This window comes from Populus nigra, chromosome 1, assembly GCF_951802175.1.
Source record: "Populus nigra chromosome 1, ddPopNigr1.1, whole genome shotgun sequence".
In the NCBI taxonomy this organism is placed as follows: domain Eukaryota; kingdom Viridiplantae; phylum Streptophyta; class Magnoliopsida; order Malpighiales; family Salicaceae; genus Populus; species Populus nigra.
The window spans coordinates 28,143,322-28,155,209 of NC_084852.1; the positions used below are offsets into that span (position 1 = coordinate 28,143,322).

The following is an 11,888-nucleotide window of genomic DNA, read 5'->3' on the forward strand; positions in this document are numbered from 1 at the left end:
TGACCACTCCGGAACACTGCAGTAGAAAGGCACCATGTTTGATTCTTTCTACCGTACAGCAAAATGGTTGAAAGAACCCACCAGGAATAGTTTGTGCAGCACTTCGCAGCTCACCATAGCTCACTGTAATTTTCATGCTCCATATTTTATTAGAGGATTTTTTTTCCAGTTATCAGGGCGCCTGTATTTCCTAACCCCGACAATGATAAATGACTCGGCTAAGTTGACCTCTTCAATACAGATAAAAATTTAGTGTGAACTAGAAATCGCCGAGAGAGAGAGAACTAGAGAGAGTGAGGAAATGGTGGAAAGTGGCTTCCTCTTGGCCTTATAATGGCACCACCTCTTGGCTTTCTTCTCTAACGTGGCCTTGTAAAGGCAACAATCCTTTGCGTGCTCATAAGCCAACCCCTAGGCTTCTAGGCTGGCGCCCCATGACGTGGTCACAACCCTAAGGCAAACCATTATAATGAAACACCTAGACAAGCAAGACGATAAGATAATTGAAAGGTTAATAAATAATGATTGAGCGATGCACGTTTAAAGCCTCGCAAGGATCACCCCAACTATACACGAACAGGGTAAAAGAGTGCTATGGCAAGCAACGTCTTTATGCTAGACAGACCATCAAGACTAGGGAAGGGGGTGGCTGATGGAGTCGGTGGTCTATACCCTCGATCATATGGTCCATGTACTATATCTCAAGACAATGCTAGTATGAGATCGTCAAAGTCTTGATGGCCTAACAAGTCCGTATCATCTTAATCATACAGGACACAAGATGTTTATAGAGCCTAACAAGACCTTCAATGAGTAGATGCACCCCAAAGGTAATCACTACCCTAGATGCATTGCCCTTTTTTTATTATAAAAACAAGATATTTTTCCTTTAAATATAAACCATTTAAAAAGAAAAATGATACTATTCATACTGATTATTCATGAGTTTTTTAAAAAATATTTTTTTTATAGGCCTAACAGTTATTGTACATCAAGCCTAAGCCTCAAGTCTAAGTAGTGCTGAGTGAGCATGTGTGTAACTCAAGCCTAAAGACCACTTAATTTAGGGTCTCTCCTCATTAAAAACTTTGGTGTTCTATGAGACCAATTTTATCTCTTCCACTTTCCACTTTATAATCTCCAAGAAAATCTTATATTTATTGAAGGTTTTTTAGTTTATCAAGCATGCTAACGAGATTAATCTGTCATTAAATCATAATTTATTTTAAAAAGTGAAAGTGAATGGGTGTCACTTTTCACTTTTAATTTATATTAAATAGTGTCCATTAACTATATTTTTTAAAACAAATTTCTAACACTTTTGATATGGGTCGAGAGACATTTATCAAATCTGTTGCTTCTAGCTATTCCTATATTCCTATATACTTTATGAGATGTTTAAAATTTCCTAAAGGGATTTGCAAGGAGATCAATGATCTCATATCTAAGTTCTGGCAGGGCTGAAAAGAGGATGAACGAAAGATTCGCTGGTTAGATTTATGTGAAAAGAAAAGGTTAGGTGGCCTGGGTTTTAGATACTTGGAAGCCTTCAATCTAGCTATCAGCGAAGCTTGGTCCGAGGCAGCTATGCCATAGTCCCTTCTCCCATTTCTATAATTTCCTGCTTGCTGCTTCATCATGGGCTTGGAAAAGTATTCTAACGGGCAAATATATTTTACGATGTGGAATTAGATGGAGAATTGGTTAAGAATTTGTTATCACCTACCTATCTCTAATCCTTAGATTCCTTCACAATATCCTTTTCTTCTTTCCATCAAATCTGATGCTCTAGCTGACGTTCATCGAGTTTCTTAGCTTTTTCATGATCTTTCATATTCATGGATTGAGCCTTTCTTACGAAAAATGTTTTCAGAATCTTATGTGTGGGCTGTTCCACGTGTTTCCTTGAGTACTCCTCACACTCATGATAATCTATGCTTGTATCCCTCGTAGAATGCAAGGTTCTCTGTGAAGTTACATTGGAGGCTGGAGGGAGTTCTTAAAAGCCTGAAAGGAAGTCTTTCTCTGGGCCAAAAGGCCCAAAGCCTAGAGTGCTGTCCGGTCAAAAAGTTGGGAACTACCCCGTAATTTTTAAAAAAGAAGCCTGAACACTGTTCAGGCTAGCTATAGTAAAACAGAGCCCGAACAACAAATTGGAAAAGAGAAGACTGGAAAGCAAGCGTAAAATCCAAGCGAGGAAAGAGTAAAAAAAGTGAGAAAAGAGAGAACGAATCAGAGCCTATCAAAGCTCTGATGACAATTTGCGCCACATTATTTATAAAGAGTTCACCGAGACAGAGACAAATACAACTACACCACATAAGACAATCTTTGTGCATTACATGTGCCAGGCTGCCAGCTAAATTTTCCCTTCTTCCTTCATTTCAGCCCTTAATTCTTCAATTACTCTCCACTTTAGTCCTCTAATTTACTTGACCAAACCACATAGGGAGAAAAGAAAGGAAAAAAATTCAAAAAAAATATTGTTATGCACGTGCTTGCTCAACACCTGTCACACTTATTTTGCAAAAGTTACAAACGTATACCTTATACCTTATCAGTATGATGTCATGCAACCATCCAATGTTGTTACGTAACACACCTAAATACTTTGTCGTAGATGCATCAATAGAGGCATACAAATTGCAGGTGGTGGAGTGTTTTTTAATGTTTATTTTTGTGTTTTAAAAATATTTTTAAAAAGATTTAAATTTTTTTATTTACTTTAAATTAATATATTTTTAGTGTTTTCAAATCATTTTGATATGCAGATATCAAAAATAATTTTTTGATCTAATACATGCCTACTTGTTTAGTCGATAAACACCTATCTTTCTTACTAATAGCTAATACAACACATATTTTTTGAGTGCGATGCTTACACAACTTGTTTTTACAAATTATATGTATGGTAAAAATAATTATTCTTCATAATTCCTTTTATATATATATATATATATATATATATATATATATATATATATATATATATATATACACCTCAAATCATCATATAACAATAGGCCACAACAATACAATACACATAAGTCACCAGATAACCGAGATAATTTTTTTAGTTATATATTATATTCCTCTTTCAATTTACCAAATTAGGTTTCTTATCCCCATAAACAACTTGTTTCGCAGGAGTTTAAAACCAATTCATTTTGAATTTCTTATATCCGACTTCTTCACCGGACAGCTCACAGTTACTCTTCAGTTTGGGGACCAATTTGATATAGTATGTTTTCATAAGAAAGAAAGAAAAAAATAAAATTTCCTTTGGCGTGTACTAAGTCAAGCCTGGCTGCTGGAGTCAATTTTTAAACGCGAATTCTTGATTTTTCGAGTGATGGTCTTCTTGATCCTCTCGCTGCCATAGTCGGTCTAATAATCTTGTTTTGATGGGGCTCGCTGGCTTCTTATGTCAGAGGATTTGGAAACCAAGAAATGCTCTTGTTTTTCAATCCATTATATGGTCTAGTGCTCAGATGTTGCTTATGGCCGCTAATTAGAAAACGGAATTTGATGAAGCTTTGCCTCATTGATCTACACAATCCAATGACGATCGATATGGCTCTGTTCTGCAATGGTCTCCCCCTCCAGTTGGCACCAAGGTGGTGCTGGTATTGTTATCAAGAATCATTCATTCCATTTCCACCACATTTCTGATCTAGCTACTACAGAAGCCTTGGCTCCTCAAGTGGCTGCTTCCCTTGCTCTTGACAGGAATGATAACCAGATGATCTTCGAGGGTGAAGGTCTATCAGTCATTAATGTCATTCCTTGTATTCTTTCAATGATCCTGTATGACGTTGTTTCTCTCTTGATAATTCTTTTGCTTGTATTTTCTCTTGGCTCTTGCAGAATTTATAGGAGCTCAGTCTTTCTCTTTCAATAATACCATCTCTCTTGGTCAATATATATTTACATATTTAAAGATCAAATTAGAATATTTAGGACGCAATAGGTTCCTCAAAACCATACAATTGATGAACAATCACGCATCCCATTAACCCTTTTGTAATAAATATTCTAATTAATATATAGTTTATAGCTCATGGATACTTTCACTTTTTTCTTTTCTAATTCATTAAAGTATAATTAATCAGCCCATAATTAAGTAACCTGACATTTTGCCGAACTTTGTGTACCTTACTAATAGACGCAAAACAAGAACCGAAGTTTTGCGTAAGGTCCAAACACACTCCTCTCCCTCTTTCATTTTTCCCTACATATAGTCTTTCTTTTATTTATTTCTCAACAATTCCCCCTATATTCTTTCCTTTTATTGCCTTCTGATTTCATTAATCCAACGATAGGATACCCACTTAACCTACCCCCAGTGATCTCAACCGTTACATTAGCTTTGTGTTTTAGCAAGCTTTATACACGCGCACACACACCCCTGTCCTCTTGCCATTTCCTTTGTTCAATTTGTCGATATATCTTAAGCAGCTTTTTTATTTTCTCTGAACCCTCCACGGCCCACGCCACCTTCCCTCATTGGCATCCACGTTTTTTTCTCTTGGTGCCTCCGTTGCTACGCCGGTCCTTCCTGATAATGGTAACTAATGGGAGACATTTATGCTGTATCTTGTTTAGTTTTCATTCTATAGCCCAGTTGATGGTTTTAATTTTTCGGGTCCCAAACAATGCAGGAAATGCTGGTACCACCGTGGCTTGAATCACTATTATCGACTGCATTCTTCACCGTTTGCCCCAGGCATAGAGATGCCCCACGTAGCGAATGCAACATGTTCTGCCTTGATTGCAATACCGAAGCCTTTTGCTTCTATTGCCGATCAACTCGACACAAAGATCATTCTGTTATTCAAGTAATTTATCTTTTCTTTTTTTGGAGAGTCATTATTGTCTTAATAAGTATCTGATCGATGAATATAACATCTCTGAAACGCATGGGGTTATGTAAAAACAGATCAGAAGGTCATCGTATCATGATGTTGTTAGGGTTGCTGAGATTCAAAACGTTTTGGACATTACTGGAGTTCAAACTTACGTTATAAACAGTGCTAGAGTTCTTTTCCTTAATGAGAGACCACAGCCCAAGTGTAGCACAAGTAAAGGAGTCCCTCATTTATGCGAAATTTGTGGGAGAAGTCTTTTGGATCCCTTTCGTTTCTGTTCTCTAGGATGTAAGGTCAGTTAATTTCTTCCCATTTCTCTTCTCAGATTTCTACCGGCCCTCTCCTTCAAAACAAATGGACCACATTGTCATTAGGACCCGACTCCAAGTTGTTCAAGACTCGCTATTCACTCGCCATAATTATTTATTATACCAAAATAGTTGCATCGATCCCTTATTCGATTTCTGCCCTCTGCACACAAAATTATTATCAAATTACTGCTACATTGTGGTTTTCAATGAGTGACACTGTGGTTGTATCAAGATTTCAGACTTGATGTGATGGTAATTTTGATATATAATCAATTATTGGTAGCCATCCGAGCTAGCTAGCTTAATTTATAAATTAGTTGTCAGAGCGTAGATGCTCTCGTGCCCTTAAAGAAAAGGAAATCATATCATCGGCATAATTGACATGTATGATGTTTTTTTTTTTTTTTTCTATTTACCCAATAGACTTTTTCCTGTTTTTGATGGGTTGGTTAATTTGCTTAGACAAGGGCTTGACCATAAGTTAACTTGGTATTGAATTCAGCTTGTAAGAATAAAGAACAATGGAGATGCCACCTTTAACTTAAGCACCAAGGACGAGGAAGTAGGGGAAATAAGAGAAGGAATGGGGAGAAGATTGCCATCAAAGGAAGAAGAAGAATTGCGTGAAGGAAGCCAACAAGATATGTACACAAGCACGCTAACTCCTCCACATTCCAATTCAAGGAGGAGAAAAGGCATCCCCCATAGGGCACCTTTTGGGTCCTAATTATTGACCAGCCTCCTTAATAACTTCTTCTTTTTATGTATATCAAAGCTCATGTATTCTTCACAAGCCAGCACATGGCGGAAGATAATATCTGATAAACTAAATAGATTAATTTAAGGTGTATCTTATGGGGTGTGTTTTAAAGTTTTAACACAGAAATATAGTTGGAGTTTACAATTAAGGGGTTTTTTTTTTTTTTTTTTTTTTTTTTTTTTTTTTTATGGGGGGTTCCAATAATAATGGTAGGATTAATGCTTGTGCAATGGTGTGAATGTTATGTATACACACACGAACGGTTTTTTTTACATAAAGTAACCAATTAACAACTCAGCCTTTTTAATTATAAGTTCATGAAACTTGCAAGAACACGCGATGCTAGAAGCCAAAGAAAGGAATTTTGATAACGAAATTACTTTCTTTGAAAAATATATTCCTTTCTTGAGTTTATCTCCAATATTTTTCCAAATTGGGATCCGATAGATAGACGTTTTGACATTTACTGCTTCCATATCACAACAAACCAAAATCAAGTGAAGGAGTTCAACATAAATATCATTGAATTATTCGTGTCAGCACAGCGGAAATAGTGTTAAAACTTAAAATTATTCGTATAACAAAGAGTGCTTTTTGTAATTTATTCCTTTTTTTTTTTTCTTTGAATAATATTTTTTTTTAAAATGCACCTCGTTTCCCATTTGTCTTTTTTAATCGTCACAATAGATAATAATTAAGAAAAGTTGTGCATCATTTATAAATACTAAGATGTTTTAAAATTTGATATGCTTAGTAACATGGTTATTTGATACTTGAATAATGGTTTGATATATGTTCATATCAATATTTTTTTTTTTATAGCCCAAAAAGTATATGATTAATGATAGAAATCCTAGCACTTGCAAAATAGTTTATTTTGAAGGAGTTTAGGGACTCTTTGATGATAAAATCAATGATTTTTTATATAAAAAATTATAATAAATAAAAGAAAGAGATTTAATTCCAAAAACAAGGGAATTTATTCTTGTTTTAGTATGATAAATGCTTTAAAAATTAAGGCATAAATAATTGGAGAGTAGAAATTGTAAACCTTTTACCTAGATTGTTTAAGAGATATTTATAATCTTCGAACCTTATTGTTTTGATGGAGTTGAGGGATTAAAGAGTCATTTTCTCTTGATGATATTATTGAAGAATAAAAATCTCTTACACATTATTAATGAGGAATAAATATCCTTTACAAATAATTAATGAGATGAAAATGTGTTAGGCTCTTAGAAGACCTTTTATATATTTACGCATGTAGAGAAATGATTGATCTTGACATGAATAGTTCATATTAACAGTCTTTATGATAAATAAACGGAGCCTCATGACATCAACATAGGTTTATAATAACCCTTAGACTAATTGAGCTTAAAGTGTAACCAAACCCAGAAGAAGTGGATTTGAGAGCTCGCTAGGCTCATGTTTACTTGAATTTGGCACATGATCAAACCCAAGTATGTTGAGTTTAATAGCTCGCCAGACCTACACTTATTTGAACTCAGCACATGGTTGAATCTAAGTATGTTGGGATCGACAGCTCACCGGACCCATGTTTACTTAGGCTCAATGCGTGAAAAAAATCCAAAAATTAGGTCTTACAATATGTTAGATCCACCTATCAATTTTTAAAATTTTTATAATCTATCTCTATTAGTAAAAAATTGAAAATGCATAAAATTAACCAAAAAAAAAAAAGAAGCCAAACTCACTTATTAGTAAAAAACTTTATGCATATAATTCATTTAATTTTATGTTATAAGAATATAAAAAAAATAAACTGCTACCATAGGTTGAAAATAATCAAATTTACATATTTATCATTTTAATGTCTTCATATATCTCTTATTCTATTTTCACTTTACCAATATGATCACCTAATGAGAGGAAATATGTCCTATCTCATTTTATATATATATATATATATATATCATCATCATCATCATCAAATAACTTTCCCCTCCTTGAATTAATGCCCTCAAATAAAATGAAATGAGCATATATACTATCTTAGCTTTTGATTTTATTTTCTTTTCAGAAATAAAATAAATCTATATAAAAAACTTTATTGGTTGAATTTATGTGAAGTTGGGGTATTTAATGGTTTTAATGGTATAAATTTTCTAAAAATAAAATCTAAGTGAAGGTTTTTTTTGTACTTTTTTTTTGTTAAATTCAAAATAATTATATTTTTCATGTTTTCTTTGTTTTTTTATACTGAATTTGTAAAAAATCCCCATAAATTAAAATTTAAGAAAAAGAAGTTATTATTGATTGAATTAGATATTGAGAATTACAAGGAGCAGAATGAAGGGAAATTAAAAGTTTTTGGTTTATTTTGAGGTAGTTCGAGCATTTAAGAACTAAAATAAAAATATGAAATTTCTAAGATATTCTACCCTGTTTTTCTTAAATAGCTCGAATGAGGATAAGAAAATTAATTTAAAATTTAAATTAAATGAGCTTAAATTTTGAATTGGGCTAATTGGGTTGATTGGATCCTTCCATAAAAATTGTTGTCGTTTAGGAAGTCTGTTAGGTTGCCTTTTACATGTCAATACTTGGTGGTTGGTTGCATTTGAATCGCCTAGGTGGTAGAGCTGACTTGTAGTGCAATCTTCACTATTTATTCCAACTTACCTAACCTTACCTTTTCTTTTTCATTTTTGAAATTTTAATGTCTTGTTTGAAGGGATATTTTATCCTTCTCTTTTCGTTTTCATTCTAAAATTCCTAGGAACACTACACCTCCTATATATAAAAAAAACATTTCCCTCAAGAAAAGGGTTGGTGTATTTAAGCCAATCCTTTTCCACCCAAATCATATCTTTAATATTCAGCCCTTACTATCAAACTAGTAACTCACGTCTGATCCTCTGCCTAGTGGTCCTTTCTTTTTGATCTAAGACCTCATCAAGTTGTGGTTGAGGTTTACCTTTCTAGTAAAAAAAGGGTAGCTTAGAGATTGGTTATTCATTCTTCTCGATTATCTTCTTGAGAAGAGGGATATGAAAGGTAAGATGTATACAAGAACCTTCAAGAAACTCTAATGGGTAAGGTATCTTTCATACCTAGTGGCAGAGCCAGAGTTTTTTTAATGAGGGGGCAAATTATTAACAAATAATATATTATATAGATATACATTAGAAATCAATTCAAAACATATATACTAATTCATATCAAGTAAAATTAATTTAAAAATACTTTTAAACTGAAAAAACTTACATTATAATTGTTCTCTTCGAGTTTTCATATTTTGAAACCACTTCATAATAGCTTCATTATCAATCTTATCGAAGATATCTTTCTCAATGTATACAACCAAACTATCATTCATCCACTTATCTCCCATCCTATTTCGCAATCTACTCTTGACAATATGCATAGCAGAAAAAACTCTCTCCACTGTAACAGTTGCAACTGGTAGAAGTAATGACAATTTGATAAGCATATATACTAATGGAAATATCAAATTCTTCTTTGTTTTTACCATTTTCTCTGCAAGACTAGCAATATCTTCAATATCAGAGAACTCATCATCACCACGTAGATCAATAATATACATATCAAGTTGGTCACCAAGTACCATATGGTCCACTATAGAGAATTCACTAGGATAAAAAAAAGTAAGGCGAAGAAGCTTTTCTTTGTTGAAAGCAAAGAAAGAGTCACTTGGGTTTAAACATGCCACACAAAGAAGTAACTCTGTACTCGTATCATTAAAACGATAATCCAACTCAGTAAGTTGCATGTCAATGATATTGCTAAATAATTCATAATGGAAATGGTGTAGGTTTGTAATCCCTTGAGATTTTCGCCTTGAACACCCACGAAGCTTGTACTCATCATCCATGTTTAGAATATCAATCATGTTTGATGCAAAAAGATGACACTTCTTCCAGTAAAGATTCATAGTCATTCTCTCTCATCATTTTGAATCGTTCCTTTGATGTGTTCAATAAACTCATAACATTTTCTATGTCTTGATCTTTTCTTTGTAATGCTTGTGAGAACTCATTAGTAACTGCTAGTATCCTTCTCAAACAATGAAGCATGAATACAAAATTAAATGAATCCATAATATCTGTTAAAACGATTGCTTCTGTTCTCTGTTCTGAGTTCATCCCATCCTCCCTTATAATCTCAAGCACATCAAGAACTGATGAAAATATTGCAAGTAAACAAATAATTGTAACATAGTGGGAGCCCCAACGAGTATCACCATACCTTCTAAGAGAAGTTTCTTGATTCAAGCCTCGTCCATTAGAAATTTCTCCATTTTCAAGTCCTTCAATAATTCTAGCATATTGTTTTTCTCTAATCACCTCCATCCTTTTACATGATGCTCCAACTATATTTATAATGCTAGAAATAAAATTGAAGACATCTCCAACTTCATTATGCTTCTTTGTAACAGCCACAAGAGTCAATTGAAGTCTGTGAGCAAAACAATGTACATAATATGCACTTGGATTGCTATTTAGAATAAGTGCTTTCAAGCCATTGAATTCACCTCGCATGTTACTAGCTCCATCATATCCCTGACCACGCAATCTTGATATGCTTAGCCCATGTTTAGAAAACAAAGCTTCAATAGTTGCCTTGAGTGAACTAGCAGTTGTATCTCGCACATGTTGAATGCCAAGAAAACGTTCAATTATATGTCCATTATTGTCTACATATCGTAGAACAACGACCATTTGTTCTTTGATTGATATGTCACGTGACTCATCAATTAAAATTAAAAATAATGAGTCACCTAGATCTTTGATAATCAAATTTGTAATCTCCTCTGCAACAGCTTGAGTAATGTCTTTTTGAATATTTGGAGAAGTCAATTTGTTATGTCTAGGAGCTTCACTGAAAGTAACTCTTTTAATAGCTTTATTATTTCTGGAAAGAAAATGTAAGAGCTCTAGATAATTTCCTTGGTTGCTTGAACATTCACATTCATCATGGTCATGAAATGGAAGTCCTTGGTGCAACAAAAAATAAGCACACTCTATTGAAGCATTCAATCGAGTTCGATAATCACTTTAACTCTTTACTGTCTACTCAGATAACAAAGTCATGATACTTTGTTTTTCATTCATCAAATTCTCACATTTTATCCGAGCTGCATTATGACAACTATTAGACTTTCCAATATGAAGATCAAATCTTTCCTTTTTTTTCCAATTTGAAAACCCTTCACCCATAAACGAATCAACACCCCCTTTTGACTTGAAGAGATAACAATACAAGCAAAAGGCAGCATCATTGGCTATGCTGTACTCTAACCATGTTGGGTATGCACCAAACCAAGCCGGATTAAAGCGTCGTAGTGTTGATATATTCCCAAATTGTTTTTGAGGAAAATCACAGTGTGAAAGTTGACAAGGACCTTTTTGTAGAAAAGCTCTTCGGATTGCATCCCTATCATTTATATGGTATTCATAAATTGGTCTTCTTAAACCAGGGTCAACAAGGAGAGTGTCGGGGTTGATTTCAATATGACTTTTCTTTGAACTTGATTGAGTTACATGATTTAAAGCTTTGATTGACTCTTCATCCTCAAGGGATTTACACTTGAAATACTTGTCTAGTGACATGTTAATTTAATATGAACCTGCTGGATTTTTTTTATCATCATTAGTGTCTACATAATAATTAACACAACTACACAATAATTCACTGTTAAATAAAAACCAGTTGAGTTACACAATAATTCTAAATCTTCTATATGAAATTTATAGCAAAATACACATCAATTCATCAAAATCAAAACCTATTTCAATTCATATCTATATGCATATAATAAGTATATTGATTAAATTATACTTAATCATTTCTAGATATTTAATTGAGCAATGCCTCGTGTATATGCAAGAGACTTAAAAAACATGCTTTCTACTTGATATTTTACTTACAAACAAGTCATGTGAAAATATTAAATTTCAATAA

At 33.5% G+C, this 11,888-nt stretch overlaps 3 protein-coding genes across 3 annotated transcripts; 1 reads left to right on the top strand and 2 right to left on the bottom strand.

Annotated features, from left to right (window-relative positions):
* Positions 1–4,202: 4,202 nt before the first annotated feature.
* Positions 4,203–6,087, top strand: LOC133702342 (protein RGF1 INDUCIBLE TRANSCRIPTION FACTOR 1-like). Its single transcript, XM_062126669.1, has 4 exons — positions 4,203–4,567; positions 4,662–4,838; positions 4,940–5,161; positions 5,682–6,087. The coding sequence occupies exons 1-4, from the start codon at positions 4,565–4,567 to the stop codon at positions 5,904–5,906; spliced, it is 627 nt and encodes a 208-aa protein (XP_061982653.1). The 5' UTR covers positions 4,203–4,564; the 3' UTR covers positions 5,907–6,087.
* Positions 6,088–9,171: 3,084 nt separating this feature from the next.
* LOC133681013 (uncharacterized) lies at positions 9,172–9,798 on the bottom strand. Its single transcript, XM_062104100.1, has one exon. It carries the CDS (start codon positions 9,796–9,798, stop codon positions 9,172–9,174), a length of 627 nt encoding a protein of 208 aa, XP_061960084.1.
* A 10-nt stretch (positions 9,799–9,808) lies between these two features.
* On the bottom strand, positions 9,809–10,645 carry LOC133681022 (uncharacterized). The gene has a single exon (XM_062104110.1). The coding sequence runs from the start codon at positions 10,643–10,645 to the stop codon at positions 9,809–9,811; it is 837 nt and encodes a 278-aa protein (XP_061960094.1).
* Between the last annotated feature and the right edge of the window lie 1,243 nt (positions 10,646–11,888).

Coding starts and splice junctions, on each gene's coding strand:
- LOC133702342 (XM_062126669.1), top strand. Junction 4,839..4,939: donor AAGATCATTCTGTTATTCAA/GTAATTTATCTT, acceptor ATGTAAAAACAG/ATCAGAAGGTCATCGTATCA. Junction 5,162..5,681: donor TCTGTTCTCTAGGATGTAAG/GTCAGTTAATTT, acceptor TATTGAATTCAG/CTTGTAAGAATAAAGAACAA.
- LOC133681013 (XM_062104100.1), bottom strand. CDS start 9,798: ATGGATGATGAGTACAAGCTTCGTGGGTGTTCAAGGCGAAAATCTCAA.
- LOC133681022 (XM_062104110.1), bottom strand. CDS start 10,645: ATGGTCGTTGTTCTACGATATGTAGACAATAATGGACATATAATTGAA.